At 37.5% G+C, this 17,001-nt stretch overlaps 2 protein-coding genes across 2 annotated transcripts; both read right to left on the bottom strand.

The window, feature by feature from the left end:
* Positions 1-267: 267 nt before the first annotated feature.
* On the bottom strand, positions 268-756 carry LOC139429478 (KRAB-A domain-containing protein 2-like). Its single transcript, XM_071195244.1, has one exon. It carries the CDS (start codon positions 754-756, stop codon positions 268-270), a length of 489 nt encoding a protein of 162 aa, XP_071051345.1.
* Positions 757-12,585: 11,829 nt separating this feature from the next.
* LOC139429477 (KRAB-A domain-containing protein 2-like) lies at positions 12,586-13,074 on the bottom strand. The gene has a single exon (XM_071195243.1). The coding sequence runs from the start codon at positions 13,072-13,074 to the stop codon at positions 12,586-12,588; it is 489 nt and encodes a 162-aa protein (XP_071051344.1).
* Between the last annotated feature and the right edge of the window lie 3,927 nt (positions 13,075-17,001).

Genomic DNA, 17,001 nt, shown 5'->3' with positions numbered 1-17,001 from the left:
GGTTTACCATGAATTATTTTCGCTTGAAACATATCTGCAAGGCTAGTAATTACTTGATTCACAAATTCTCTGCCATTGTCACTATGAAGCAAGCAAGGTGCCCCGACTATGCAAAAAATATCCATCAAGTTATATGCTACTTCTTCTGCCTTTTTAGTTTTTAGAGGTTTTAAAAACACAAATTTTGTGAGGTGGTCTTGCTAATTCATGATATAAGGGCCATCCGGTTCTGTTTGCATATCAATAAGATCAATTTGTCCCCTTTTATTAAATCCTGTAGATTATTATTGGTTTTACTACTAATCCTTTCTGCTTCGATTTTTTCTTTAATTGACACATAGCACATAATTTCAAATACTCTTCAATGACACTTTTGGGAATATTACAATATTCCTTAGCAATTTCTTTTTCCATTCCTAATCTTTTTTTATGGCCAGTATCTTTATGAACTTTTTCTAAAATGTCATCGCAATAATACCTAATAGAAACCACATCATCATTCATTCGTTTTGCAATAATTTTCTCTTTATCACCAATTCTTAGAATTTCAAATCTATTCAAACGCCTATAATCTTCACAACTTAGTTTTTCATTCGTCTCTTTCTTTGACATGCTGTTCTTTACTTGATTTAAAATACTTAAATAATGCTCAACAGTTTGTACGGTGGTAAAATTATTAGCGCTACTATTTTCAATTAATTTAAAAAGCTGAGTTTCAAAAATTTGTTTTTCAACTAAATATTTTTCACTTTCCATATTTAAAGTCAACCACTTTATATTTAAAACTTTATAACTTCGGTAACTGCTAAAAACAGTAAAACGTACTTAATAAACACACTGCACGTAAGTGATGTCCCTCATAAACATCCCAAAAGAGGTTATGTGTAGTTCCGATCGGATCGGCGCATTGTGCAAATGTACATATCGGGACGTGTAGGGGGGACATTTTGGTTTATTTTTCGATTTGAAGTATCGTTAACGAGATATTTACCATTTTATAACCTCCAAGCCAAACGTTTTGTGTCCGGATGTATCAAGACCTCGATGTATTGATGATGACGTTATCATGATAAGGCTCATCGATCTAGATAGCCTCATTCAAATTCCCCACCTAAAAGAGGATTCACGGAGAATGCTATACGCTGGTTGAATCACGGTGCCCTACCCGCCCGCACCCCGCACCCTAGCACCCAGCCGGTAAGGCAAACCAAAGGCTTTGTGTGCGACCTCGATGTGTCGACGATGACGTTATCTTGGTAAGGCCCGTGGATCTAGATAGCTTCATTCAAATTTCTTGGATAATGCTGCGCTCTGATTGGTTGAATTTAAAATATGGGCGTGGCCACACCCTCGAAACGTAGTGGTGGGGATAAAAAGTACTTTTCGACCCCAATGTTAAATCTTATGGGATTTTGATTTAGAACGCACATAGCTATGCTACTGTTGGGAGTGGCCGTAACGCTGACAGCGATGTCACTGACCAACTTCCGTCTTCTTTCTAGCGCTCTCGACGGTAATGGTTAATCCCTTTACCGTCTTGAGGTCGATAATCCTGTTGGCGTCCGCGGTCTTTTTCAAAACGTACAGAACCAGGGGAATTGGCCTCCTTTCAGAGCCCTGGCACAACCGCTTCACGGTTTCAGGCCAGAATCCCTGTTTTCTCAGGTCGGCAGCAATGCTGTCTTCCCCAATACTGGTAGGGACGCCTCTAAAGACAATCTTTAACGGCTTATCATCGGGGGGAGCAAATGTATGGTACTGGTGTTTACTAGCCATCAACATTTTCACCAGAGCGCAGTGGACTTCCACGGTGGAGAGCTCTATCTTGATTCCTCGGAACCGCTCTGGCTTTCGAAAAGGCGATCCTAAAGCTGCGTTCCCACGGAGCGTGAAAACGAACGTGTATCACGCTTTCGTACTTGCTTTCGTGTATGTGCTGGAAGGACCCTACCAGTCGTGGAGCGTGGACCGTTCACACTGACTTTCGTATTAACGAAAACGTGATTCACTTGATCGCGGAAAGTCGACCATGAACGAGCTGCTTATCGAGACTTGTGCTGTGGTCAGTTCGGTTTTTGGTGCTATCTTAGCACAAAGAATAAATCAGACCGCTCACTGTCGGCTATTTTTTTCAATTCTTAACAATAGGAACTCCTTAAGTTTTTAAATTTTGATATTACGTCTTTTGATCCAAATCCTGGAATATTAAACTCGTCCGAAATTCTTTTAGCTGCTGCCATTCTCATATCGCGGTTTCTATATTGTTCGCTAGTTGCATCATACAACACTTTTTCAACACTATATAATTCGAGAAATCGCAGAGTCTCATTGCCTTGTAATTTCACTACGCGACTTTTGATTCCACTACTTGTTGCCATCTTGAACGGGTATACGCAAGCAAGCTCACAACAAAAATCAAACCAGTTTGATTCGAGGCGTGAGCACCACGCTTGCCTGTGACGTCTGCAGCTAACCCACGACACTGTGTTCACACGGGGCGTGTTGCTCGAAAGTGTGCCCCACGCTAGCGTATCACGCCCCGTGGGAACGCGGCTTAAGTCTCGCCATCTCCGCCGAAATCGAATCCCAGTTCTCCTTAGCGTGAATGATTACCGGGGGGATCCGCTTGGAAACAGGTTTCATGCGGGAACGCACCGCCTCCGAAGATTCTTCCTCCAAGTCGTTGTTCGCCCTCCTTTTCCCTGCGGATTCGATGGGCCGACTGCTACATCGACGTCCATTTCACCCGTTGGGATGGAAATCAGCGCCTCAGCGAAGGAGCTCGGTTGGGTGGTGGTCGCCGCCTCCGCGAGGGAGGCGTTGCGGCCTGCCGCGCTGGTCGTCGCCTCCACGGGGGAGGCTTTACGGCCTGACGATTTGGTTGCTGCCTTCAACGGGGAAGGCGGTCGGCCTGGCGTTGTGGCTGTCGCCTCCACTGGGGAGGCAGTTCTGCCAGTGACAGGTGTCTTGGTCGTCGCACAGTGGGACCAAATCCCCAAAACGTGGCCAAAACCCCAAAATGACGTTTAATTCAAACAAAACTCATCACTCGGGGGTTTTTGAGGTCACTGACTACGAATTTGAACTTAAAAATTCTCCAAACACAATGGCGGATCCAATATAGCAACGAGACGCATGAAAACTCGTCATAATTTATGAATAGAAGCATATATATATATATATATATATATATATAGAGTTGGAGATCTATAATTACAACAATTAACATACTGAAAACGTCATTTGTTTATTAAACTAAATAACGGAATATCCGTCGAAAATATATCGAAGAATTGTAATAATAATAATAATAAGATCCGCTATTGAAGGAAATCGGTATCCGAATCAGTATTGCTCTCGAAGTCCTCAGAGTCAGAATCCACATCAGAGTTTTCCATGTTCAGTCGTGGTGAGATTGGAATTTCTTTACTAAGGCCATCTATTGTACCAACTAATAAGTTTTACAAGAAAATAACTAATAAAATTTAATTTATTTGTAAATTTTTATATTTGGGCGTCGATATAGAATTACATTATTTTCTAAAATTTAAATCGGTAGATATACCGATAAATCGGTAGGGCCAACCACCATTCTAATCGCAGACTACGATATGTTCAAATCTGATTGCAGATTCGTTATTTCTTGGAAATTCTTGGCAACGGTAGAAAGGCGCATGCGTGCAATACTGTATGATTCGGTATAAAACGTTTTAATACGGATATGGAGAGCTGCAAGTATTATACTGAATTATACTTTCCACTAATACCGTGTTCATTGGTGTCCATCTTGATTTCAACAGTAACTAACAACAACAGAGTTCGGCTTTACTGACTTGCTCACAAGTTCACCTCTCATGAAATCTAGTTATTTACAAAACCACATACATCCCGGATATACGTTCTTTTCTCATGCACTGACAAATCGTGCTTGCTATACAAACAAGATAAAAACATGGATTTGTGTTGTTTTGTTGCGGAAGGGATAGAACTACCTATAAGGAACCCGAAAATGTCAAAAAGTCAATTTCCCTAAAAATGGGATATACAGTGCCTCGCAAAAGTATTCGGAAATCAGTTTATGGGACAGGAGAGTAACAACAACTTTCTTTAGTTTTCATTTAAAACAAAAACTTTATCAATATTATTTCATAGTGGTATAAACTTTTATTGAAACGTAAAAACTAAACTTTTTCTCAACATAAATACAAAAAAAATAGCAGTTTAACTAAATAATGAGGTTGAATCACGTCACAAAAGTATTCGTAAAAAAATAAACTAGTTCAGTAAAACTTTTTTTTTTAATTAATTAATATCGAGTAGCATATCCTTTCATTTTAATAACTTCTCTTAATCTGTTCTGCATCGACAACACTAGTTTTCGTGTTCTCTCGGCTGATATTTTTTCCCATTCTTTGACTATTGCTGTTTTAAGTGTATCTTTTGATGTAATTCCATGTTTTCGGATGGCACGCTCCAAATCTGCCCACAAGTGCTCAATCGGATTAAGGTCCGGGGACTGAGGCGGTGTTCCTAAAACACTTGGGGTGTTGTACAAAATCCAAAGTTTTGTATTTTGGGCTGTATGTTTCGGGTCGTTGTCTTGTTGAAAGATGTAACGACCCGAAAGTCCGAGTTTATTGGCGCTAGCGTTCAAATTGTCTTTTAATATTTGGATGTAGAGCCGGTGATCCATTTTATCAGTAATGAATTGCATGTTTCCGACGCCATTTGCACTCATACAGCCCCACAACATTACATTACCACCCCCGTGTTTAACCGAACATACTGTATTTTTATGGTGCATTTCGGTATTTACTTTTCGCCAAACTTTATTACCACAATCTGGCCCAAAAATGTTAAATTTGGTTTCATCACTAAAGATTACTTTTGACCAAAACTCGGTGCCATAGTTTACGTATTTTCTTGCAAATTCCAAACGCTTCCTCCGATTTTTCTCACTTATAAGCGGCTTTATACGTGGAGTACGTCCATTGTAACCAGCAGCTCTAAGAGTTCGTCGCACAGTTTCATCACTGACATGGATTCCACTATACTCGGCGAGACTTCGATTAATTTCTGGCGCAGAAGTACGTGGCTGTTCCTTAATTTTTCTAATAATAACAGCTTTATCACGAGCCTTAAATTTTGCAGGCCTTTCCGATCGCTGTCCCAACTGAAGCGAATTCCTTTGCAAAATGCTATGGATAGCTGACACTCTTCTATTTGTTGCGTTTGATATCTCTTGCAACGTTTTACCTTCCCTTCGCAGATTGAATATTATTTTTCTTTCCTCAAACTGTGGTCTCTTTTGATTTTCTTCCCATTTTTTATACCATTCTCCGTATTTAATTAAATCAAAAATGATTCACCAAAACTTCACATTCAGATTGAATAGGTAATCTACAGCAATGCTTGTTTGTCTGCTAATGTAGTGTAATGTAGTAGAATTTTAGAAAAAACCTACATAGCCTACTGTGTTTTAAATTTCCGAATACTTTTGTGACAGTTTAATGTATAAGTTAGGTTAATATCATATTGTTGTTCTGTCTAAGATATGAGACTTTACTTGTAATAAAAGTTACGTTAATCTTTATTAATCTCAAAATCGAAATAATAAACACCGTATTTTGCATTTTTTGGGTGAAAACAAGACTTTCCGAATACTTTTGTGAGGCACTGTATGTGGTTTTTAAAATGACCGATTTAATTGTTGTTGTGTTAATCATAAGAAAAAATAGATTAAGCAATTGTACTCTATATAATATAACCATTTTATATAACTTTTTAAAGGAATAAAAAAAAAAGGTTTCTTTAGTTTATCTACATTTTATTTTATTTTTTCTATAACTTACAAAATATTAAAACTTAACAATTAAAATAGATCTTCATTATAGTATAAGAAAAAAGGATATTAGATACATTGTTTTTTTTTGTTTTAATTATTACTTACATTGTAGTCCTTCAGGAATGGTGTCTATAAATTAAAAACAAATATTAGTAGAAGTATTAATAGAAATAATAATGTTTACAACGTACTGAAATAAGAAAAAAAAACTCCGTTCCTGAAGGAACTCCTACAATAATGATATAATCATTATCTTGGGTGTTGTATACACCATTATAGACAACATCTAAAAAATGTCCATACATATTTTTCAAGTTGTTTAGGGTATTTAACCCTGCTTGTGTAATGAGGGGCTAAAAAATTGAAATTGAATTGGAAAAAAATAAAATAAAAAAATCTTACGTTTCGGTTATACTGTTCACACATTGTTATAACAAATTCCCACACTGAAATTAAAAAATAAAATAATGGTAATAATAATTTTAATAATTACAAGAAAAAATAAATAAAACTTACTATTATCCATTATTAAAAATAGTCCTCCAAAGACTAAAGGGAAATGAACTTTTTTTTCCTACAGTTCGCTTAAATATCCAATGTGAATCAAAGGGGTTCTCTGTGTGCGGATACCTTTACCACTTACGGTCACTAGGAATGTGCAACTTATGCACATCTTTGGTGGTCTTGTACTTATTATGAAACACATAGTTGTTATAATACAAATTATCGAAAAAATTTTTATAACTTTTTTACATCTTCCTTAGTGGATTTAGTCTTGATAAAATTAATTTAAATATAAAAACCCCTGTCAACAACGTGATAACAACCCCTTCTTTAGTGATTCGAGAATGATAAACGACTTTGATAAACATATACAGTGTGTCGGATAGGTGAAACGACTTTTATAAAATGTAAAATATTTTGATATTAATTGTTATCTTTTGGGTTTCAGCCTTGCTTGGTTAAAGACAAATTTTAAACATATTTTCAAGTTTTTAAAATCAAGTGAGTGTTGACACTGAAGCGAAAACTTCTTGTGTGTCCAGTAAAGTATCTTTTCTGTTTACGGTATGGTAAAATGTGACTAAGAAATTTTATTCAGAATGAAAAGTTATAGCCATATGCAAATTTTCGGAATCATCGGCCTACTTTAACCCATTAATGCCCAGAATTATAAAAATATTTGTACTGCTTTAATACCCGAAGGGTCGTTTACGACCAAACCTGTTAAATACCCAGAATTATAAAATCGTTTTTATTCAGTTAATACATACATTTATTTGTGTTTAGTGGTTTATACATGTAAAACAATATAATAAAGTAAGATTTTAGAATTCTGATGTAAAATTAGAACTGGGTCTGTAACGACCCATAGGGCCTCATAAAGATCGCAGCTCTAAGTGGTAATAAAAAACACACTACATATTTAGAACGAAATTTATTCGCAATGGTACACTGAAAAACATTTATCATGCAATGGTACTTTACAGGTTTGGCATGCTTTTGTTGTTTTATTCTTGCACACTTGGCATCGGAGCCTAGGTTGACTCGTTACGATTATATGTTTGCCATTGACTACAGATAACGGAAATCTTACTGATGCTCTTTTTCGCCCCGGTTTCTCACTTTTACTGCCATATGTGTTTAACAAATGGTTTGCAATTTCTCGTCGAAATTGAAGATTATCTTTTTTACAGTTATATTCTCGAGCTAGAATGTAGGCATTTGTTGCACAAACGTCAAGTAACCAGTATACTATTGGTGTGTACCATTTTTTTCCGCGGAAACCTATTCTATAGTTAGAAACATGATTGTCTAATTGGTCTACACCACCCATATAATTATTATAATATGATATCAGATTAGGTTGATCTATAGATATTTTCTTTTTATTCTTTACAGAATATCTATAATATTTTTGTAGGGGATTTATTCCATATTTGTTTGACAGCATTGTAACAACATTGTTATCTTTCCAACGTACACATACTATATTATTTTTCTTATCAACTGCACTATCCATAGAACCACGGTCTAGTTTCTTCATTTCATTTTTCCCTTTTATAAAACACTTTTCCGTACGATTATCACGGACAGTTCCAGTTCCTCCAAACCCTCTGCTCGTGAGACTTCTAATAAGCTTCGGGGAAGTAAAAAAACTATCAAAGTACAAGGAAAATTTCAAATTGGACACAATATCCTAATTTAAGAGCAGCTACCCAAGCCTTGTAACCAAATCGAACAGGTTTACCTTTTACAAAATTGTTTACATCCATGTTTACCATAGTACGGTATCATAGATTCGTCGATGGAAATGTTATTCTCAATCGGTGCGTATCTGAGGAACTGTCGATTCAAACAATCTATAAGGGGGCGAATTTTACCCAGTTTATCATCTTTAGAAATGGTTTCGTTGTTACTCATATGTAAATAACTACAAATTTCTTCAAATCTGCTCCTCCTCATCGCATTAGCGACTAAAACATTGTGTACATCCTCGCTTTGTTCCCAGTACATCCGTCTGCGTGGAAGTAGTACGTAACCACTCAACAGCAAAATACCTATAAAAGTATATAGTTCTTCTTCTGTTAAATTGAAGTATTCTTTGTTCTTTTGTGCCGCATAGGTAGTGGTGTGTTCTACTATCATGTTTACAATTTCAGGCGTTATCATTAATGAAAAAAAATCGAATGGATGACTGCTAGGTCCCAGGGAAAGGGAAGGCAGAAATCGGAATGTTTCTTCTTACCAGGAGGTATTAAGGTCCCCTTTTTCCCATTTGCATTTTACGTACTCTTCCTTGCGCCTCTTTTGGAATGTTGAAAGCGGTATAGTCTTCTTCATTCCACTCTGATTCAACTTCATCAGCGTTTTGTAGTTCGGCTTCAGCTTCTAGTTGGTGACGATTCAAATTATCTGGATCGTTACTCTCTTCATCACCCGAATCGCAATCTGTATTATCGAAATCATCTGGAGGGGTAATGATCACTCCATCTGGTATAACATCATCTTCGTTCAAATTCTCGATAATTTCTAATAATTCTGCTGTTGTTAGAGGCCGTTTCCTAAAGCAACATAAAAGTTATAAAATCCAAAAACTAATAAAATATGTACGTGTACAGCTCGATGGGTCGTTAACGACCCATCTAGGTTATGCGACATAGCTTTGGAATAAAAAAGGTAATATCATCTACATTTATGCACAATTAGAATAGACAGACTTTGTACTACATCCTTTAGTAATGAAAACATCAAAAATAATTGAAATTTCTTACTTACCATTCATAAAGCGTTGCCATGTTGCACAATTAAAAACACAACCAACCAAAACGTCAACAAAGATGTTACTTTTATTATCTGCAGAGTTCAGGATGAGTGCAGGTGTTCAACAAAACTTAAGTTTAGTAACTATATGAAGAGATGAAGCGCCTAGTAGTAACGGTATCTATGTAACACAGCTAAAAAGTGTTTGGGTCATTAATGACCCTTTGGGCATAACAGAGTACTAATGTTACTATAATTTCGGGCATTAACTTGCTATTGTACTGTTGGGTCGTAAATGACCCTGTAAGCATTAATGGGTTAAAGACTAATTTAGAAGACATATTTTCAAGTTTTAAAAAACAAGTGAGTGTTGACACTGAAGCGAAAACTTCTTGTGTGTCAAGTAAAGTATCTTTTCTGTTTACGGTATGGTAAAATGTAACTAAAAAATTTTATTCAGAATGAAAAATTATAGCCATATGGAAATTTTCGGAATTATCGGCCTACTTTAATAAAACCCATTGTTTATTATTTTCATCAATAGTACTTTATTACTAGTACTTTACTTTATTATTAAATCTTTTGATTAAACGTCTATAAGTACTTCTTTTAATTCTAGTATTTGGACATTTTTCACTAAATATAGCAATAACCATATTTATCGGTTTTCCCTCGGTTTCATAACACTGTTAACATTGTATTTAAAAAACACTTTAAGTTTACTAAAATACACTTTGTAAGATTAACATTGACAGGAAAGCAATTTTGTTTTTTCCATAGCAGTCTTTGTTAGAAATAAAATTGCTTGATATGGATTTTTTATCAAAGTAGGTTGATCATTCCGAAAATTTGCATATGGCCATAGTATTTGATTGTGAAGAAAACTTCTTAGTAACACTTTCACGTACTGTAAACAGAACAGGTACTTTACCTACCTCAAAAAGCGTTTTTTTTTTCACTGTCAAGGCTCACATGTTTTTTAAAAAATTGTTAATATGTGCAAAATTAGTCTTTAATCAAGAAGGTCTAAACCCCAAAAATGATAATTAATATCGAAAAAATTTTACCTTTTATAAGAGTCGTTTTACCTATCCGGGGACACACTGTAGGATTGTTTAAAAGTAATTGCATACACGTTATACTTACACGTTTATGTTTACTGGATTATCTTAATTAATAAACTTTAACGATTTTACTTATAAATATTACGCAACATGACGTAATCATCAGCTTGAACACCATGTTCATTCATTCGGTAATTATGATAATGACTACACCTATATCAGAGGAGGGGCTTAGGTAAACACTTAAATAATAATGATGTGAATGTTAATATTAATTTACACTTCCTATTTTAAAATCCTATTTTATATGTATATGTTGGAGGCAGATGACGAATTCGGCCCGTGGCCGATTTATTTAGACATATCGGCATATGTCTAAAGCTGTTAGGTCACATGACGAAAAAATGATACAATCGGGATCTGACCATATCAGTTTGAACACGTCCCGATATGTAAATTTGCACAATGCGCCGATCCGATCGGAACTACACATAACCTCCTTTGGGATGTTTATGAGGGACATCAGTTACGTGCAGTGTGTTTATTAGTACGTTGTACTGTTTTTAGCAGTTAAACATATCCCGAAATGTTAATTGTTGCTTTGGTCATATGAGAAACAAATGCAATGTAGGAACTAACATAATATTTATTTTATTACTTATTGCGACATGAAGTACTTGAATGACATTTACTGTTACATTTCAAGTTCTTTAATAAGCATTTGCACTTTTTATTACTACACTGTTTACGACAGTTGCATCTTACAAACCCCTGGGAAGAATTTGATTCTTTTGCCGCCACCGTTCGCAAACTGAGTTTATTTTCGATGGGTACATCTGAAGATGTCAATAAGTTCGTTTGAGAAGGCTGAAAAGAAAAACCTTATTACCGTTTAAATCATTCCTTGCATATAGTTTTTCCAAGACGCCAGTTGATGTACCAAGTTGGTATAAATCATCTTTCTCGGACAATACAACAGCCAAAATGTTACGAGGAGCTAAGCGTCCTCTGTCGACATCAGGAATCTTAACTAAAACGTTCTGCCCAATTTCAATATTTGGGAATTTGGAACAATTTTGCTGTAACATTTCTGTTGCTTGCTTTTTTAAACATGCAATACTATGAGATCGATGTTGATTTATTGATTTTAATCGGATTTCGTTGTTCCTAAAATGAAACATATAATAATAATAATAAGCAATGTAAATTCTCTGCGTTTTTTTAGGTTATCTCAACAATTCTTCCTCAACATAATCATTTTTGGAATAATTTATGGGAAAGCTTTCTTGTACATCTTTTTCATTTCCTCCATCACTGTTTTGAAATTCTGATTCTGATTTTTCAGATACTACCTGTTCTATGTTTCTACCAACACTGCTTTCTAATCTAGAAATGTCGTCCTCATCGTGTAACTTCTCTACAATTTCAAGCGGAAGCTTTGAATCTTTTAAGCTATTAACAAGTGGGATGCCAAACATAGCCTCGTATGGAGTAAATTGGCAATTGTAGCCTCCAGGTTCATCATGGTGAGTATTAATAGGATAAAAAAGAATAAGTCCACCATGTTTTTTTTATTATTTTTTTTTTCTAATTTCGGTACAACAATGTTTCGCTTTTTCTAAAAGCGTCTTCAGGCAAGACGTCAAAAACTAAGAATGATGAACACGTGAAAAAATGATCATGTGGAAAAATTTCTCTTACGAAAACTACGACGGACCGATGATTAAAGATATAATTTTGGATTAAAGAATTAAGTGAAATTTTTGAAAACGGCGTGGGTTTACCATGTCAGGTTAAAAACTCCAACGTCGGGTGATAGGTTAAAAAATGTTTTTTGAAATGCTGAAGGCAGGCGTAATAATCTGTAAAAGCTGAAGGCGTGTTATAAAAAGAAGAATTTAGCGTTAAAAATCGAAAAACTTGAGTCGTGTGCACATATCGACTGGTTACAACGGACTTCCAACGAGGCATCCAACGTATGGAGTACGTTGGATGCCTCGGTGAAATGATCTATTCTTTTTCAATTGCACAAATCTTAGATCTTCTGCGCGCTTAGTTGTCTCATTTTCCTGCATCCAAGTAATTAAAATGTCTCTTACATCTTGGTTCGCTCTCTCGATAGACCCTTGGCTTTGAGAATGACGTGGTTTACCATGAATTATTTTCGCTTGAAACATATCTGCAAGGCTAGTAATTACTTGATTCACAAATTCTCTGCCATTGTCACTATGAAGCAAGCAAGGTGCCCCGACTATGCAAAAAATATCCATCAAGTTATATGCTACTTCTTCTGCCTTTTTAGTTTTTAGAGGTTTTAAAAACACAAATTTTGTGAGGTGGTCTTGCTAATTCATGATATAAGGGCCATCCGGTTCTGTTTGCATATCAATAAGATCAATTTGTCCCCTTTTATTAAATCCTGTAGATTATTATTGGTTTTACTACTAATCCTTTCTGCTTCGATTTTTTCTTTAATTGACACATAGCACATAATTTCAAATACTCTTCAATGACACTTTTGGGAATATTACAATATTCCTTAGCAATTTCTTTTTCCATTCCTAATCTTTTTTTATGGCCAGTATCTTTATGAACTTTTTCTAAAATGTCATCGCAATAATACCTAATAGAAACCACATCATCATTCATTCGTTTTGCAATAATTTTCTCTTTATCACCAATTCTTAGAATTTCAAATCTATTCAAACGCCTATAATCTTCACAACTTAGTTTTTCATTCGTCTCTTTCTTTGACATGCTGTTCTTTACTTGATTTAAAATACTTAAATAATGCTCAACAGTTTGTACGGTGGTAAAATTATTAGCGCTACTATTTTCAATTAATTTAAAAAGCTGAGTTTCAAAAATTTGTTTTTCAACTAAATATTTTTCACTTTCCATATTTAAAGTCAACCACTTTATATTTAAAACTTTATAACTTCGGTAACTGCTAAAAACAGTAAAACGTACTTAATAAACACACTGCACGTAAGTGATGTCCCTCATAAACATCCCAAAAGAGGTTATGTGTAGTTCCGATCGGATCGGCGCATTGTGCAAATGTACATATCGGGACGTGTAGGGGGGACATTTTGGTTTATTTTTCGATTTGAAGTATCGTTAACGAGATATTTACCATTTTATAACCTCCAAGCCAAATGTTTTGTGTCCGGATGTATCAAGACCTCGATGTATTGATGATGACGTTATCATGATAAGGCTCATCGATCTAGATAGCCTCATTCAAATTCCCCACCTAAAAGAGGATTCACGGAGAATGCTATACGCTGGTTGAATCACGGTGCCCTACCCGCCCGCACCCCGCACCCTAGCACCCAGCCGGTAAGGCAAACCAAAGGCTTTGTGTGCGACCTCGATGTGTCGACGATGACGTTATCTTGGTAAGGCCCGTGGATCTAGATAGCTTCATTCAAATTTCTTGGATAATGCTGCGCTCTGATTGGTTGAATTTAAAATATGGGCGTGGCCACACCCTCGAAACGTAGTGGTGGGGATAAAAAGTACTTTTCGACCCCAATGTTAAATCTTATGGGATTTTGATTTAGAACGCACATAGCTATGCTACTGTTGGGAGTGGCCGTAACGCTGACAGCGATGTCACTGACCAACTTCCGTCTTCTTTCTAGCGCTCTCGACGGTAATGGTTAATCCCTTTACCGTCTTGAGGTCGATAATCCTGTTGGCGTCCGCGGTCTTTTTCAAAACGTACAGAACCAGGGGAATTGGCCTCCTTTCAGAGCCCTGGCACAACCGCTTCACGGTTTCAGGCCAGAATCCCTGTTTTCTCAGGTCGGCAGCAATGCTGTCTTCCCCAATACTGGTAGGGACGCCTCTAAAGACAATCTTTAACGGCTTATCATCGGGGGGAGCAAATGTATGGTACTGGTGTTTACTAGCCATCAACATTTTCACCAGAGCGCAGTGGACTTCCACGGTGGAGAGCTCTATCTTGATTCCTCGGAACCGCTCTGGCTTTCGAAAAGGCGATCCTAAAGCTGCGTTCCCACGGAGCGTGAAAACGAACGTGTATCACGCTTTCGTACTTGCTTTCGTGTATGTGCTGGAAGGACCCTACCAGTCGTGGAGCGTGGACCGTTCACACTGACTTTCGTATTAACGAAAACGTGATTCACTTGATCGCGGAAAGTCGACCATGAACGAGCTGCTTATCGAGACTTGTGCTGTGGTCAGTTCGGTTTTTGGTGCTATCTTAGCACAAAGAATAAATCAGACCGCTCACTGTCGGCTATTTTTTTCAATTCTTAACAATAGGAACTCCTTAAGTTTTTAAATTTTGATATTACGTCTTTTGATCCAAATCCTGGAATATTAAACTCGTCCGAAATTCTTTTAGCTGCTGCCATTCTCATATCGCGGTTTCTATATTGTTCGCTAGTTGCATCATACAACACTTTTTCAACACTATATAATTCGAGAAATCGCAGAGTCTCATTGCCTTGTAATTTCACTACGCGACTTTTGATTCCACTACTTGTTGCCATCTTGAACGGGTATACGCAAGCAAGCTCACAACAAAAATCAAACCAGTTTGATTCGAGGCGTGAGCACCACGCTTGCCTGTGACGTCTGCAGCTAACCCACGACACTGTGTTCACACGGGGCGTGTTGCTCGAAAGTGTGCCCCACGCTAGCGTATCACGCCCCGTGGGAACGCGGCTTAAGTCTCGCCATCTCCGCCGAAATCGAATCCCAGTTCTCCTTAGCGTGAATGATTACCGGGGGGATCCGCTTGGAAACAGGTTTCATGCGGGAACGCACCGCCTCCGAAGATTCTTCCTCCAAGTCGTTGTTCGCCCTCCTTTTCCCTGCGGATTCGATGGGCCGACTGCTACATCGACGTCCATTTCACCCGTTGGGATGGAAATCAGCGCCTCAGCGAAGGAGCTCGGTTGGGTGGTGGTCGCCGCCTCCGCGAGGGAGGCGTTGCGGCCTGCCGCGCTGGTCGTCGCCTCCACGGGGGAGGCTTTACGGCCTGACGATTTGGTTGCTGCCTTCAACGGGGAAGGCGGTCGGCCTGGCGTTGTGGCTGTCGCCTCCACTGGGGAGGCAGTTCTGCCAGTGACAGGTGTCTTGGTCGTCGCACAGTGGGACCAAATCCCCAAAACGTGGCCAAAACCCCAAAATGACGTTTAATTCAAACAAAACTCATCACTCGGGGGTTTTTGAGGTCACTGACTACGAATTTGAACTTAAAAATTCTCCAAACACAATGGCGGATCCAATATAGCAACGAGACGCATGAAAACTCGTCATAATTTATGAATAGAAGCATATATATATATATATATATATATATATAGAGTTGGAGATCTATAATTACAACAATTAACATACTGAAAACGTCATTTGTTTATTAAACTAAATAACGGAATATCCGTCGAAAATATATCGAAGAATTGTAATAATAATAATAATAAGATCCGCTATTGAAGGAAATCGGTATCCGAATCAGTATTGCTCTCGAAGTCCTCAGAGTCAGAATCCACATCAGAGTTTTCCATGTTCAGTCGTGGTGAGATTGGAATTTCAGGGCAAAGTAATAATCCTATTGCCTCCTTTGACAAACATTTGATTTTCTTCTGTGGCAGTTTTCTAATGCTGGAAATTTATGGATCGGAAGTTACCAGAAGCCGCTTGAAAACGTCTTCTACTGTTTTCACTCGCGAACACTTCCTGGAAAAGTCTTCGCGATATCTTTTAATGTCTTTGTTCCTAGCTTCTTGTGCTTCTTCGGATAACTGACCGATTGGTAGCAATGCGTGAGCTACGATTTGTGGACTGTGAATCAACAACTTATGCACCGAAGTAGGCATATAATACCATATGGATACAGCTCAACGAATTTCCTCGCAGTTGTCAGCGTATAATCATGGAACTTATCAGTATTGATTTCATGTCTACTCGAAATGACTTGTAAGATGACGTGAAACCGTTCTATCAAATCGATGTCCAATGATGTTATGAGAGCAGATGTCTTCGAATTTTCAAAAAAGCGTCGAGCTGTATTTCCATCGTTGGTATTTTCGTATCCAGGTTTCGGACGATCGACAATAAGTCCCAGTTTTGAGCTGAATCCCTTTTGAATGATCTTCTTGCGCGTTTCTACCATCTCTTTTTCTTCGGCACTGCGTGCTTGCCATTTTTTGATACCAAGTTTGTATGACAAATGCAAGCAGCATTCAAAAAACCTTATCCAAGCATGTAATATTGAACGTCCAAACTTCAGATTCTCTTCGTTCACTTCTTTTTGCAAAACAGCATCGATGTTATTGAAATCTTTACTAGTACTTCCGCATAAATAGCATCGTTGCGTAGACTTTATGGATGCGACTGCGTTGCATACTTTGCCATCGATCTTTGTGAACGCCATATTGTACGAAACCGAGATTTCTTTCCCATGCATTACTTTCTCAAAGGGAACAAGTGACTTTATCTGCTCTTCAATATATTGCAACTCACTGACCGTAGATTCTGCACTTTCGTGCAAAAATTATAGCCTCAGCGGTCTACAAAATCGAGGAGACGATGGTCTGGGATTCTTCCAAATCACGACTACTGCCTCTGATTGTGGATCCACAGAAATGAGTTGTAAGGGTACTACCGATGTAAAAAATACATTCGCATCTGATACGCGTTCATCCTCAAATGTTTGTTTATATTCACTTTGTCCTGCACTTCCGTTACAACCCCATTTGAAAATGAATTTCATGTGGCTACCATTGGCTTGATCCAAACTGCGAATGATGTCTTCTTGGCATAATAAAATACGGTCGGTTGTATGATCCA

This window comes from Onthophagus taurus, chromosome 3, assembly GCF_036711975.1.
Source record: "Onthophagus taurus isolate NC chromosome 3, IU_Otau_3.0, whole genome shotgun sequence".
In the NCBI taxonomy this organism is placed as follows: domain Eukaryota; kingdom Metazoa; phylum Arthropoda; class Insecta; order Coleoptera; family Scarabaeidae; genus Onthophagus; species Onthophagus taurus.
The sequence above is the reverse complement of the archived record's forward strand: the minus strand, read 5'-3'. Positions and strand labels throughout refer to the sequence as shown.